General features: G+C 46.2%; 2 protein-coding genes across 8 annotated transcripts; one reads left to right on the top strand and one right to left on the bottom strand.

Moving 5' to 3' along the window:
• Nucleotides 1-1,136: 1,136 nt before the first annotated feature.
• On the bottom strand, nt 1,137-3,797 carry sgcb (sarcoglycan, beta (dystrophin-associated glycoprotein)). Its single transcript, XM_049719601.2, has 6 exons — nt 3,658-3,797; nt 2,770-2,979; nt 2,466-2,651; nt 2,162-2,353; nt 1,952-2,083; nt 1,137-1,872 (listed from the first exon to the last, which is right to left on the bottom strand). Exons 1-6 carry the CDS (start codon nt 3,670-3,672, stop codon nt 1,663-1,665), a joined length of 945 nt encoding a protein of 314 aa, XP_049575558.1. The 5' UTR covers nt 3,673-3,797; the 3' UTR covers nt 1,137-1,662.
• On the top strand, nt 2,928-7,746 carry spata18 (spermatogenesis associated 18). 7 transcript variants are annotated; one of them, XM_049719542.1, is made up of 13 exons: nt 2,928-3,007; nt 4,218-4,291; nt 4,379-4,485; nt 5,013-5,118; nt 5,198-5,313; nt 5,401-5,519; nt 5,653-5,736; nt 5,826-5,942; nt 6,020-6,212; nt 6,309-6,467; nt 6,536-6,896; nt 6,972-7,031; nt 7,188-7,746. In XM_049719542.1, exons 3-13 carry the CDS (start codon nt 4,399-4,401, stop codon nt 7,193-7,195), a joined length of 1,410 nt encoding a protein of 469 aa, XP_049575499.1. In that variant the 5' UTR covers nt 2,928-3,007; nt 4,218-4,291; nt 4,379-4,398; the 3' UTR covers nt 7,196-7,746. The 7 variants fall into 7 exon arrangements, with proteins under 7 accessions (XP_049575499.1, XP_068508258.1, XP_049575510.1 ...); XM_068652157.1 differs by lacking the exon at nt 2,928-3,007 and having other exon boundaries at nt 3,870-4,291; XM_049719553.2 differs by lacking the exon at nt 2,928-3,007 and having other exon boundaries at nt 3,870-4,291; nt 6,536-6,893.
• Nucleotides 7,747-13,749: the final 6,003 nt, after the last annotated feature.

Raw genomic sequence — 13,749 nt, forward strand, 5'->3', positions numbered from 1 at the left:
CCAAGGCCCCTAGAGCACTCAAGCCTTTCGAGCACAGTAGGTTGTAAAGAATGGAGTCTCCATTAGAAGGATAACTCCACAAGCATGCTGTATTTTACTTTTCTTTGGATGTTTTTTTTTTTTTGAGGGGGTGAATACAGAATGATCACCATTGAGTAGGAAACACCTTACGTATGGATAGATAAGAAAACTGATCATGTGACTAAACTCACCTGCCAAGCAAAGTTGACGGTGAGTACGACACAATTTATTGTTTTATTGTCCACTTGTAACACAGTTATCGGAATACGTTTTATGACCACAGAAAATGTTTTCTCATTTTTTTTAATTTTCTAAAAATATTTGCAGTGATATCGTAATGAAGTAAAATTAATGAAATTATTTTAAATGACTGTTATTTGAAGGTGTTCCACAAAAATATGCCATATTTTCAAACTGTTGTTTTTTTAAACCTAGGATAATAATGATTAATACAGCAAGAATTTACGACCCAGTGACTCACCCCGTGGTAGTCGTCGTAGCTGATTCCTTTCCACAGATAAGAGCTGCAGGTTGGGGGCCCAGGAGGCGCACCCTCGACCCTGAACACGTCCATGGATGCAGAGCGACAGGCGCATGATGCTGTTATTGGCCAAGCGAAGGCTGCGGAGCCGAGGAAGCGTCCGGCGGAGTAACGTTGCCCGTTCTAGGTGGTTGTGGGAAATGTCCAAATCAGCCACAGAGTCCAGGTTTTGTGGCAGAGCCCGGAGACCCGCCAAGGAGCAGTTCAACACGGATGACCCTGGACACGAGCAGGATGACGGGCAAGCTAGCGAGTGATGGTGGAGCCCAAAGCAGGTGAGCAGCAGCAAAACGATCAGAACCTGAGCCATCCTTAGTCCAATCCATATAATCCACACCGACCATCTACTCTACACATCTGAATCTGATCACGGCCAAAGTCTGCTCATGTATAAACCCGCCCAAAGACGGCATTCAATCATTTACGCGCAGTTACTGTCTTCTCCTTTTCATGCCGAGATAAGTGCGTTCCTGACGGCCGAGCCCGCACATTCTATTCCATCATAAAAGGCCGTCATTTTCAAACACAACACGCCCTGAGACCTTTAACCAAAACAAACGATAAGAGGCAGCAGCACGCTGACACGCCAGGTTTTTATTCAAACAAACACGCCGTAATGTTCTCAAGCAAATGTTACAGATCTTCCAACCAATCTTCATTTTGATCGTAAAAAATCCAAATAATACTCACATTTGGTAGTATTAATTGAACATTATCGATTAACCGCGCCGTACCCGTGTTTAACATTTTGTCCGTATGAAGCGGCTCTCATTAGATTGTGCAAGATGTATGGCAAGTATCCATTCTATGTATTCCATAGAAACTTCTCATGAAGCCAATGTAATGATTGACAGCTTGAGAGTTTTGAGCATGAACTGCAGTGCATAAAACCTACTCATCACTTTGTGGTCAGTTAACATATCAAACACACACACACACACACACACAGCTGCCAAATAAATCCCTGTGCAACCCTCCAGGATATAAATAATAAAAATAATACTGGATGGTCAAACAAAATACTGCATTTTCCAAACGACTGCGATCATGTAATCCATGAATACAGTTTTTTTTTTGTAATAGGGAGGCAGATGCTGGGGTTACAGTCCTTGGTGTGTGTTTCGGCATGGGTTGTCTGAAGTCTGGCAGCCCATGTTGGGATATTTGACCAGCACACGGAACAGCGTCCCGTCGGCGCACATGCACAGCTTGTAGCGCTCCACGCCTTCGTCGAAGTACACGTCGCCCACCGAATTGGGGATGCGGGTGGCGTTGAACATCACAGAGCCGTTCAGCACGATGCTGTTCTCCTGCAAGCACCCAAAAGGATGAAGAAGGTCAGAAGGCACTGCATTTTTGTATGACGTGACTGCATGTACGTATACTTACGGCTCTGAGCTCAATGTCGCCGCCCATTCTGAACTCGACGGTGCGGCCCATGATGTTGACGCCTTCGTTGCCGCGAATGATGGCCTTGCTGTCCCCGCGGATGTTCAAGTCCGACGCGGCATTGCTGGTGATCTGAGGAGACCAGAAGTACCGGTTGAAACGACTGTACATGTACCGAGAACTAAAAGATGAGAAAAGGGAAACAATCACCCTTTCTGTGGAGGCCTTCTTGACACTGAGCACCTTGACGCCTTTGGGGAGGTGGAACTCGTGGTTGTCGTAGTCGGTGCTGAAGAAAGTGGTCTGGGTGCGGGGGTCAGTGAAGGATATCCCGGTGTCGCTGACTACCGATGTCTTGTCTTTTTCCACGCTCAGCTTGGAGGTGCCCTGCTGGAACACTACCTGCAACAAGTATCAACTATCATGTTTTCAACTGCCCTTATTTTGTCCACTAGAGGGAGCCTACGTGAACGACTGATTTGTGCTTGCGGTGAAGGTTTTCAAGTCCTCTTACCGGGTTGTTGTTGCCGACGATGAGTAGGTCTTGGTCCTTACGACCCCCCACAGTGCTTTTGTGCAGTGGATGAATAACACCCATGTCTGCCTTCTGCTTGAAGCGCAGCAGACCCGATTCGTGAAACTCCATGCTGTCGCATCCGTTCGGACCGATCCGAATCACCGTCCATATGATCAGAGTGATCTGAAAGTATTTACCACATTAGTGTTTTTACAATACATTGATATCATAGTGTATTTAAAAGAATGTAAACCATATAACACATTTTTCATGTTTTTGTTGTTGTCACTGTCTTACTCACAATAAGGTTAATCAAAGCGAGGAGGAAAAGAAGCACGATGACACACACGGCCATGTTGCCCTTGCGCCCGCGAAGACCCGTCTTGTGCAGACGCTCCTCCTCGATGGGTACGTAGCCCGCCTTGAAGTTGCTGTTGTGTTCCTTGTTGGCACCACGTCTCTCGATTGCCTTCTCTCGCATGGACTTCTTCACCGGCCCATTGGCGCTCTCCTGGAGGAAAATCACCAACGTTGTGAATGTGAGAGACCATGTCATACAAGCTTCATAGTCTTTAAACATTCATATTAGATATTTGATTTTGCAGCCAAACTACATGCTAACAAAAAATGAAAACGATATGATTTCAAATGTGCACAATTGGGAAAAAGAAAAGCTAGGACCGCCACCGCTCTGTGGGCATTCCTTATTTAGACATATGTGAACTTCGACTCTCTAGATTTACAATGGCTCTTTTAAACAAGGCTCATTTATATGGTTTCGTCAATGCAACATGATTATCATTACATTGTGTGTGCAGGAAGGAATGTGTCTCAAACGAGACAGCCTGGCTGTGAGTGGGGCCATCACTATAAATACAGTTCCCAATTTAGCATCATAACAGATGTAATAACCCGTTACTTATCCGCGCTCCTATATCGTAAGTTTGTCGTCACGCAAGCCGGTAAGGTAAATGTCATATTTCGACTCATTTTACATGCAACACAGCCTTTATTGGACAATTACGACACGGTAGATCAGTGTTAATCACACTGCGATGACAGCGCGCTTGGCTTGAAAAGAAGCGTTTCGGCGCACTGGGGACACACGGGTGCAACTGCCACCCCTTAAAACACTCAAAATCGCGTCAGAAAAAGGAGAACATAAGAATAAATTGAGAATTTAACGGACCTGCTCGGAAGCCATGTTCACCCTCCCTTTCTCAGCTTCTGGAGTGTGGTAAAGGAACGTACCACTTTCCACCACCCTACTGTTATTTTTGTCCAAACCTATCGTGTTTTTGCCGGAGGCTAACTTAATTAAATGTTGTATCGTTTTAATCTAAAGTGCAGAAATCTGTAATATGTGTCGTCTCGACTCAGTTTCAGAAAAAATTAACTTTCGTGTCCGTAAGATGGTACGATCCGACGCCACTAGCCAATAGCGTAAGGATGCCCAAAATAAACCACATAGACGTTCATATTTTCCATGACTGCTTCAGTTTAAAAACAATTAAACTTAAGTTTAACATTTTCAGAATGTATTTTTAATTTATTTTCTTAACAGTCGCACGAAGCAACTTCTTTAGTTTCTCAAAAAGTGAACCCAAATGTGTACGTTAGCCAACACCGCCCTCTAGTGGATCAACATTTACTCGCACCTTTTCTTGACGCTGTGCCATTGCATTTTTGTGTCCATTTTCGAGAGAACACTGGGGAACGTTTAATTAATGGATTAAAACTTTATTAAAGGGCATCCTCCGTGTGAGAACTCTGGCTGCTGTGAAATAAAGACCGACTGAAGATGACGTGACGTCGACTCACCTGTAAGCCGGGACACCTCTTAATTATTTTTCTTCTTCGTTATTTTCACTCCCGATTTCCGAGAGTTTTCGCTTGTTTTGTTATTCCAGCACCCACGAGGAGCGCAGACATGGCAGATGCTTTAAACGCGCTGGTCAGTCAGTCCTGTTTCAACGTTTTACAAGACAAGTTGGAAAGATGGCAAAGAGAGTATCATGTAAGTTTTTTTTTTAATGCATTTAAAGTTTACTCTTAATGCTGCAAACGTCATTTATACACGTAATGGCGGCAGCCCACGTCATGGTATGACTTAAAATAACAAAATTTCTGTCGCAGCCATATTCCTTACTTAATCCACAAAATGCACCTATTTATTTAACACCAAACATATTTACAATTTGAGTTCGGTTGCTATGAAAACAAGTTGTCATGGCTTCCGATCGGTGTATTCCAAAGAGCTTCAACTCGATTTTGGAGTGTTCACCAGCAGCTACTTCCTGTTTTGTTCACGTAAACCCGGAAGTGATGCGATTTGCCCTCAGGTTTTGTCTTTTATGCGTTAAATTTCCCGCTTTATGTTATGTACCTCTGCCTTTGCTAAACAGTGAGCCAAATGAATTAATTTATGTATTAGATTATTCGAGTGGGTTTGATTAAAAACTTCAGTTTCAAGGTACTCCATCTATTTTCTGTGGCTTATCCCTACTAGGTTCATTCATGGCTGTGATTTTTGTGCTTCCCAAGGTGATTTCCTGTGATGAGAATATGAATCGGTGCTGTGAGATGATGGAATTAACTGCCAAAATCCAAGGGCAGCTTTTTGCCATCCTTAACTCTGTAGCTGCTGATGGTAACCACTACATAAGCTACTGTGAATGTGACATTTACATTGTGTATTAGCTTTGTGTGTAACATCCATTCCTCCTCAGGTCAACACACTGACGGCGTGGCCACGCTAAAAACACGTCTACTTCCATGGCTGGGCTCTTGTTTCTTGCCATTGCGGCCCCCTGTCCACAAAGACGCTGGTTTCAGTGTCTTGCAGGTGACATCACCCTTTAAAGCGCTGTAACGATGACCTTTGCTGAAGCCGCCTCATCACAGTTGGTGCTGAATTTTGTGTGCTTACCAGGATTTGGCAGAAGAGGAGCGTAAGCTTACAGAGCTATCTAGCGGCAAGATGAGCGACGCACAGTGGCTGGAGCCTCAGCTGTGCTCCACTCGGCTGCAGTTGGAATCGCTCCAGGCAGGGTGAGTCTGACGAAGAAGGAAAATAAAGTAAAAACTATCAAGAAACTTATCCTCTGCTAACCAATCCAGGGTCTACCTCTTGCTCACCCACCACGCACCACACCCTAACTAAGGATGTGTTGGTCTTTTTCAGGCTGGACGATGGTCACACGGATCTGAACCAGACAAAAAGCAAAACAGCCACCACTGAGGATGAACTACTGCAACTGAAAGAGAAGTAACTGAAATACACGCAGGCATGCATGCATTTTATCATGGTAGATCAAAATACATTTGTTCCTGGTGTATTTTATTTATTTTTTGTAGCTTGAGAGCAGTATATTTACAAAATGACCTCTACAAGAAGAAGTTGGATTCTTGTCACGATTACGAGCGTCAGATGTCCAAGTGGAGGAATGAAATATCGTATCTGAGCTCACAGAGGTCTGATCACACTGCGACATGCATCCGGTCCAAACCGGCATCCCACAAGCTTTCGTGCCTTAAATCGCCTTTCCCAGGCTGGCCAGAAGTAATTCGGTGAGATCCGAGACGATGGCATGGTCGCAGCTCACCAGCTCGTCACGTCTCCTGCGCGTGGTCTCGCGCTTCAGCGACCTGTACAATGTGGAGCGTAAGGAGGCGCAGCTGCAACTTCAGGGCTACTTGAACGACTTGGAAACGGTCCAGAGGATCATCTTCATTGCCATGGTGGTAAGAGTCAGAAGAAGTCGGGCCTCGTTTCATTGGACGCTCCTGGCCCAAAAGACATTTTCATCTTTTTCGTGCCTTTCATATGCGTCATCTTAGGAGTCCTTCAAGGCAGCCAAACTGGCTCACCGTCTCTTCAGGCTGCGCGCTCGCAAGACTCTCTCATTGTGTCACTTCGGGCCTGAAAGCCTGGAAGATACCGTGTTGGACTACATTGTTCGAAACCAGGACCTCTATGACGTGGAGAATAGTGTGGACGTAAGAAGGAACAGAAAGGCAACCTTAACTCGAGCACCCTTGTGACCTGTGCGTTTACCTTGCAACAGGAAGTACTCAGCGCTATGAACCTCAACTCTCGCATCGCTTCTATTCCAAAAATCAACTTCTCCGTGGCGCGCCCCTTAATTAGGGAGACCTGCAAGCTGGCCTTCACCATGCAGACGTTGGACCCGCCCATTGACTTGGCCTTTGCCAGCGATGGAGAACTTTTCATTAGCAGCAAGTACGGCACAAAAAAACAAATCATTCCAAACTCCACAAATTTAGTCCTACTTGTTGAACAGGTACCGGCGCAGCCCCGACTCGGACCTCTCGGCCCAGCTGGTCTCCTACCACGTGTGGCCCGCTCTGATGCAAGGCGGAACCGTGCGTGCCAAGGGCGAAGCCGTGACCAAGAAAGGAACTGTGGTACTGACACACCATTAGTGGAAGTGGAGAAGTTCTGAGTTCTGACACGTCAATTGTTATCATGTTTGTTTACAGTGGAGCAGAAGCCCGCTGAGCTTCGTGCGCTCACGCTCTCTCAGTCCAACTCGCAATTTTGTAAGTTAGCGACTGTGATGCTAGCGCTTACATTTGTTGCCTGAAAATAACATCAGCTTTTATGTAGCTGGTTGGAATAGCTTTAAAAAAACTCAACAATGAATTATTCATTAATGCTTGTTAAATGAAGACTTCCTTTGCTCTCAATTGTTTCAGACGTTTAACGACAGGAAAAGATTGTCTCCGGACGCTATCTCCGCCAGCTGCCTCTGAACACTTATTGCAGGGGTGTCCAAGTCCAGTCCTCGAGGGCCGCATTCCTCCACGTTTTCCAAGTTTCCCACCTGATTCAATGATCAGGCTCCTGCAGAACGTGAGGATGAACTGATCATTTGATACGACCAGTCCTCGAGGACTGGACTTGGACACCCCTGCCAAAAGTCCCAATGATCGTGAGCAGCAGGGGGGCCCCATTTCAACCCCTTACACTGAGTGCCAAGCAGGGAAGAAATGGGTACCATTGTTATAGTCACTGGTATGACTCGGCAGGGGTTTGAACCCACCACCTCCCAATCTCAGGGCGGACACTCTCCTCTTAGGCCACTGAGCTGGTAAACACTTGTATCGTTGTATAACACTTATAGTCGTTTTTAAATAACGTGTATACGCCTAAATATTGTTATCCAATATATCTACTGCAATTTCACATTAGATTGCTGGTTTGAAATTTGCTTTTAATATTATTATTTTTAATAAACATTTATGTTAAAACTTGTCTAGCGTCTTATTCCTTGTTTTTATATTCGCCAATTAAAACATAAAAAATAGACATTTGGTTAACTGCTTTATATAACAATATGTGTAGGTACACTACACAAGGTTAAAAAAAAAAGAGAATAAATAAAGGGTTAATTGCACAACAAAAGCACTTCCTCGCACCGGGGATCGAACCAAACGCTTGCCGAGCAAGAGCCCAAGTCACTAACCACTGGGCTATTTCAACCAGCAGTCTACAATAGCTTGCACTGGTTTGTACGAGCGATGTTTGTGTAACCATATAACCATACATGTTCCATGCACAGAGAGCTAGGCTTCCATAGGGTAGTGGTTAGTGCTCTGGGCTTTCACCCCAGCGACCCAGGTTCGAATCTCAGTGGGACCCAAAACATTTTATCATACAAAATCTGCTACACAGTTGCTCATGTAACCATAAAACCATACTTGTTCCATACACTGAGAGCAAGGCTTCCATAGGGTAGTGGTTAGTGTTCTGGGCTTTCACCCCAGCGACTCAGGATCGAATCTCAGTGGGACCCAAAAATTTTATCATAGAAAATTTGCAACACAGTTGCTCATGTAACCATAAAACCATACATGTTCTATGCGCTGAGAGCAAGGCTCCCATAGGGTAGTGGTTAGTGCTCTGGGCTTTGACCCCAGTGACCCAGGTTCGAATCTCAGTGGGACCAAAAAATTTTATCATAGAAAATTTGCAACACAGTTGCTCGTGTAACCATAAAACCATACATGTTCTATGCGCTGAGAGCAAGGCTCCCATAGGGTAGTGGTTAGTGCTCTGGGCTTTCACCCCAGCGATCCAGGTTCGAATCTCAGTGGGACCCAAAAATTTTATCATAGAAAATTTGCAACACAGTTGCTCGTGTAACCATAAAACCATACATGTTCTATGGGCTGAGAGCAAGGCTCCCATAGGGTAGTGGTTAGTGCTCTGGGCTTTCACCCCAGCGATCCAGGTTCGAATCTCAGTGGGACCAAAAAATTTTATCATAGAAAATTTGCAACACAGTTGCTCGTGTAACCATAAAACCATACATGTTCTATGGGCTGAGAGCAAGGCTCCCATAGGGTAGTGGTTAGTGCTCTGGGCTTTCACCCCAGCGATCCAGGTTCGAATCTCAGTGGGACCAAAAAATTTTATCATAGAAAATTTGCAACACAGTTGCTCGTGTAACCATAAAACCATACATGTTCTATGGGCTGAGAGCAAGGCTCCCATAGGGTACTAGTTAGTGCTCTGGGCTTTCACCCCAGCGATCCAGGTTCGAATCTCAGTGGGACCAAAAAATTTTATCATAGAAAATTTGCAACACAGTTGCTCGTGTAACCATAAAACCATACATGTTCTATGGGCTGAGAGCAAGGCTCCCATAGGGTAGTGGTTAGTGCTCTAGGCTTTCACCCCAGCGACCAAAAAAATAAGAGCTAGGGTTAGGTTTAAAGTTAGGGTTAGAGCTAGGGTTAGGGTTAGAGCTAGGGTTAGGGTTAGAGCTAGGGTTAGGGTTAGAGCTAGAGCTAGGGTTAGAGATAGGGTTAGGGTTAGAGCTAGGGTTAGAGCTGGGGTTAGGGTTAGAGCTAGGGTTAGAGCTAGGGTTAGGGCTAGGGTAAGAGCTAGAGCTAGAGCTAGGGTTGGGGTTAGGGTTAGGGTTAGACTAGGGTTAGAGCTAGGTTTGGGGTTAGGGTTAGAGCTAGGGTTGGGGTTAGGGTTAGGGTTAGAGCTAGGGTTGGGGTTAGGGTTAGAGCTAGGGTTGGGGTTAGGGTTAGAGCTAGTGTTAGGGTTAGAGCTAGGGTTAGGGTTAGAGCTAGGGTTAGAGCTAGGGTTGGGGTTAGGGTTAGAGCTAGGGTTGGGGTTAGGGTTAGAGCTAGGGTTAGGGTTAGAGTTAGGGTTAGAGCTAGGGTTGGGGTTAGGGTTAGAGCTAGGGTTGGGGTTAGGGTTAGGGTTGGGGTTAGGGTTAGAGCTAGGGTTGGGGTTAGGGTTAGAGCTAGGGTTGGGTTTAGGGTTAGAGCTAGGGTTAGGGTTAGAGCTAGGGTTGGGGTTAGGGTTGGGGTTAGGGTTAGAGCTAGGGTTAGGGTTGGGGTTAGGGTTAGGGTTGGGGTTAGAGCTAGGGTTGGGGTTAGGGTTAGAGCTAGGGTTAGGGTTAGTGCTAGGGTTAGAGCTAGGGTTAGAGCTAGGGTTAGAGCTAGGGTTGGGGTTAGGGTTAGAGCTAGGGTTAGGGTTGGGGTTAGGGTTAGGGTTGGGGTTAGGGTTAGAGCTAGGGTTAGTGCTAGGGTTAGAGCTAGGGTTAGGGTTAGTGCTAGGGTTAGAGCTAGGGTTAGGGTTAGCGCTAGGGTTAGAGCTAGGGTTGGGGTTAGGGTTAGAGCTAGGGTTAGAGCTAGGGTAAGAGCTAGAGCTAGGGTTGGGGTAAGGGTTGGAGTTAGGGTTAGGGTTGGGGTTAGGGTTAGAGCTAGGGTTAGCGTTGGGGTTGGGGTTAGGGTTGGGGTTAGGGTTAGAGCTAGGGTTAGGGTTAATGCTAGGGTTAGAGCTAGGGTTAGTGCTAGGGTTAGTGCTAGGGTTAGAGCTAGGGTTAGAGCTAGGGTTAGAGCTAGGGTTGGGGTTACGGTTGGGGTTAGGGTTAGAGCTAGGGTTGGGGTTAGGGTTAGAGCTAGGGTTAGTGCTAGGGTTAGAGCTAGGGTTAGCGCTAGGGTTAGAGCTAGGGTTGGGGTTAGGGTTAGAGCTAGGGTTGGGGTTAGGGTTAGAGGTAGGATTAGGGTTAGAGCTAGGGTTAGTGCTAGGGTTAGAGCTAGAGCTAGGGTTGGGGTTAGGGTTAGGGTTAGGGTTAGAGCTAGGGTTAGAGCTAGGTTTGGGGTTAGGGTTAGAGCTAGGGTTGGGGTTAGGGTTAGGGTTAGAGCTAGGGTTGGGGTTAGGGTTAGGGTTAGAGCTAGGGTTGGGTTTAGGGTTAGAGCTAGGGTTAATGTTGGGGTTAGGGTTAGGGTTGGGGTTAAGGTTAGGGTTAGTGCTAGGGTTAGAGCTAGGGTTAGGGTTAGTGCTAGGGTTAGAGCTAGGGTTAGGGTTAGAGCTAGGGTTAGAGCTAGGGTTGGGGTTAGGGTTAGGGCTAGGGTAAGGGTTAGAGCTAGTGTTAGGGTTAGGGCTAGGGTAAGGGCTAGGGTTAGGGTTAGAGCTAGGGTAAGAGCTAGAGCTAGGGTTGGGGTAAGGGTTAGAGCTAGGGTCAGAGTTAGAGCTAGGGTTAGAGCTAGGGTTGGGGTTAGGGTTAGAGCTAGGGTTGGGGTTAGGGTTAGAGTTAGGGTTGGGGTTAGGGTTAGAGCTAGGGTTGGGGTTAGGGTTAGGGTTAGAGCTAGGGTTGGGGTTAGGGTTAGAGCTAGGGTTGGGTTTAGGGTTAGAGCTAGGTTTAGGGTTAGAGCTAGGGTTAGAGCTAGGGTTGGGGTTAGGGTTAGGGTTGGGGTTAGGGTTAGAGCTAGGTTTAGGGTTAGGGTTGGGGTTAGGGTTAGGGTTGGGGTTAGGGTTAGAGCTAGGGTTGGGGTTAGGGTTAGAGCTAGGGTTAGGGTTAGTGCTAGGGTTAGAGCTAGGGTTAGGGTTAGAGCTAGGGTTAGAGCTAGGGTTGGGGTTAGGGTTAGGTTTGGGGTTAGGGTTAGAGCTAGGGTTAGGGTTGGGGTTGGGGTTAGGGTTAGGGTTGGGGTTAGGGTTAGAGCTAGGGTTGGGGTTAGGGTTAGAGCTAGGGTTGGGTTAAGGGTTAGAGCTAAGGTTAGGGTTAGAGCTAGGGTTAGAGCTAGGGTTGGGGTTAGGGTTAGGGTTGGGGTTAGGGTTAGAGCTAGGGTTAGGGTTAGGGTTGGGGTTAGGGTTGGGGTTAGGGTTAGAGCTAGGGTTGGGGTTAGGGTTAGAGCTAGGGTTAGGGTTAGTGCTAGGGTTAGAGCTAGGGTTAGGGTTAGAGCTAGGGCTAAAGCTAGGGTTGGGGTTAGGGTTAGGGTTAGGGTTAGGGTTAGGGTTGGGGTTAGGGTTAGGGTTAGGGTTGGGGTTAGGGTTAGAGCTAGGGTTGGGGTTAGGGTTAGAGCTAGGGTTAGGGTTAATGCTAGGGTTAGAGCTAGGGTTAGTGCTAGGGTTAGTGCTAGGGTTAGAGCTAGGGTTAGGGTTAGAGCTAGGGTTAGAGCTAGGGTTGGGGTTAGGGTTGGGGTTAGGGTTAGAGCTAGGGTTAGGGTTAGGGTTGGGGTTAGGGTTAGAGCTAGGGTTGGGGTTAGGGTTAGAGCTAGGGTTAGGGTTAGTGCTAGGGTTAGAGCTAGGGTTAGGGTTAGAGCTAGGGTTAGGGTAAGAGCTCGGGTTGGGGTTAGGGTTAGAGCTAGGGTTAGGGTTAGAGCTAGAGCTAGGGTTAGAGCTAGGGTTAGGGTTAGAGCTAGGGTTAGAGCTGGGGTTAGGGTTAGAGCTAGGGTTAGAGCTAGGGCTAGGGTAAGGGTTAGAGCTAGTGTTAGGGTTAGGGCTAGGGTAAGGGCTAGGGTTAGGGTTAGAGCTAGGGTTAGGGTTAGAGCTAGGGTTAGAGCTAGGGTAACAGCTAGAGCTAGGGTTGGGGTTAGGGTTAGAGCTAGGGTTAGGGTTAGGGTTGGGGTTAGGGTTAGAGCTAGGGTTGGGGTTAGGGTTAGAGCTAGGGTTAGGGTTAGAGCTAGGGTTAGAGCTAGGGTTGGGGTTAGGGTTAGGGTTAGGGTTGGGGTTAGGGTTAGGGTTAGAGCTAGGGTTAGGGTTAGGGTTAGGGTTAGGGTTGGGGCTAGGGTTAGAGCTAGGGTTGGGGTTAGAGTTAGAGCTAGGGTTGGGGTTAGGGTTAGAGCTAGGGTTGGGGTTAGGGTTAGAGCTAGGGTTAGTGCTAGGGTTAGGGCTAGGGTTAGGGTTAGTGCTAGGGTTAGAGCTAGGGTTAGAGCTAGGGTTAGAACTAGGGTTAGAGCTAGGGTTGGGGTTAGGGTTAGAGCTAGGCTTAGGGTTTGAGCTAGGGTTAGGGTTAGAGCTAGGGTTAGGGTTTGAGCTGGGGTTAGGGTTTGTTTTTTTTGTGTGTTGTTTTTTTCTCCCCCCCCCCCCCCCCCCAAAAAAAATGGTAGTTTTTTTTAAACTACCATTTATGGTAGTTAAACTACCATGTATGGTAGTTTCCCCCCCCCCCCCCCCCCCCAAAAAAAAAATGGTAGTTTTTTTTAAACTACCATTTATGGTAGTTTTTTTTTAAACTAAACATACATGGTAGTTTAAAAAAAAACTACCATAAATGGTAGTTTAAAAAAAAACTACCATTTTTTTTTTTTGGGAAAAAAAAAAAAACTACCATACATGGTAGTTTAACTACCATAAATGGTAGTTTAAAAAAAAAAACTACCATTTTTTTTTGGAAAAAAAAAAAAACTACCATACATGGTAGTTTAACTACCATAAATGGTAGTTTAAAAAAAAAAACTACCATTTTTTTTTTGGAAAAAAAAAAAACTACCATACATGGTAGTTTAACTACCATAAATGGTAGTTTAAAAAAAAAAACTACCATTTTTTTTTTTTTTTGAAAAAAAAAAAAAAAAAAACTACCATACATGGTAGTTTAACTACCATAAATGGTAGTTTAAAAAAAAAACTAGGGGGAAACCCTTACCCCAGCTCAAACCCTAACCCTAGCTCTAACCCTAACCCTAGCTCAAACCCTAACCCTAGCTCTAACCCTAACCCCAACCCTAGCTCTAACCCTAACCCTAGCTCTAACCCTAGCTCTAACCCTAGCTCTAACCCTAGCACTAACCCTAGCTCTAACCCTAATCCTACCTCTAACCCTAACCCCAACCCTAGCTCTAACCCTAACCCCAACCCTAGCTCTAACCCTAGCGCTAACCCTAGCTCTAACCCTAGCACTAACCCTAGCTCTAACCCTAACCCCAACCCTAGCTCTAACCCTAACCCCAACCCTAACCCTAGCTCTAACCCCAACCCTAACCCCAACCCTAGCTCTAACCCTAGCTCTAACCC

Source organism: Syngnathus scovelli, chromosome 10, assembly GCF_024217435.2.
Source record: "Syngnathus scovelli strain Florida chromosome 10, RoL_Ssco_1.2, whole genome shotgun sequence".
In the NCBI taxonomy this organism is placed as follows: domain Eukaryota; kingdom Metazoa; phylum Chordata; class Actinopteri; order Syngnathiformes; family Syngnathidae; genus Syngnathus; species Syngnathus scovelli.

Coding starts and splice junctions, on each gene's coding strand:
- sgcb (XM_049719601.2), bottom strand. Junction 2,652..2,769: donor TCGCTTTGATTAACCTTATT/GTGAGTAAGACA, acceptor AAATACTTTCAG/ATCACTCTGATCATATGGAC. Junction 2,354..2,465: donor TCGTCGGCAACAACAACCCG/GTAAGAGGACTT, acceptor TACTTGTTGCAG/GTAGTGTTCCAGCAGGGCAC.
- spata18 (XM_049719542.1), top strand. CDS start 4,399: ATGGCAGATGCTTTAAACGCGCTGGTCAGTCAGTCCTGTTTCAACGTT. Junction 5,737..5,825: donor CTACTGCAACTGAAAGAGAA/GTAACTGAAATA, acceptor TATTTTTTGTAG/CTTGAGAGCAGTATATTTAC. Junction 6,213..6,308: donor TCATCTTCATTGCCATGGTG/GTAAGAGTCAGA, acceptor GCGTCATCTTAG/GAGTCCTTCAAGGCAGCCAA.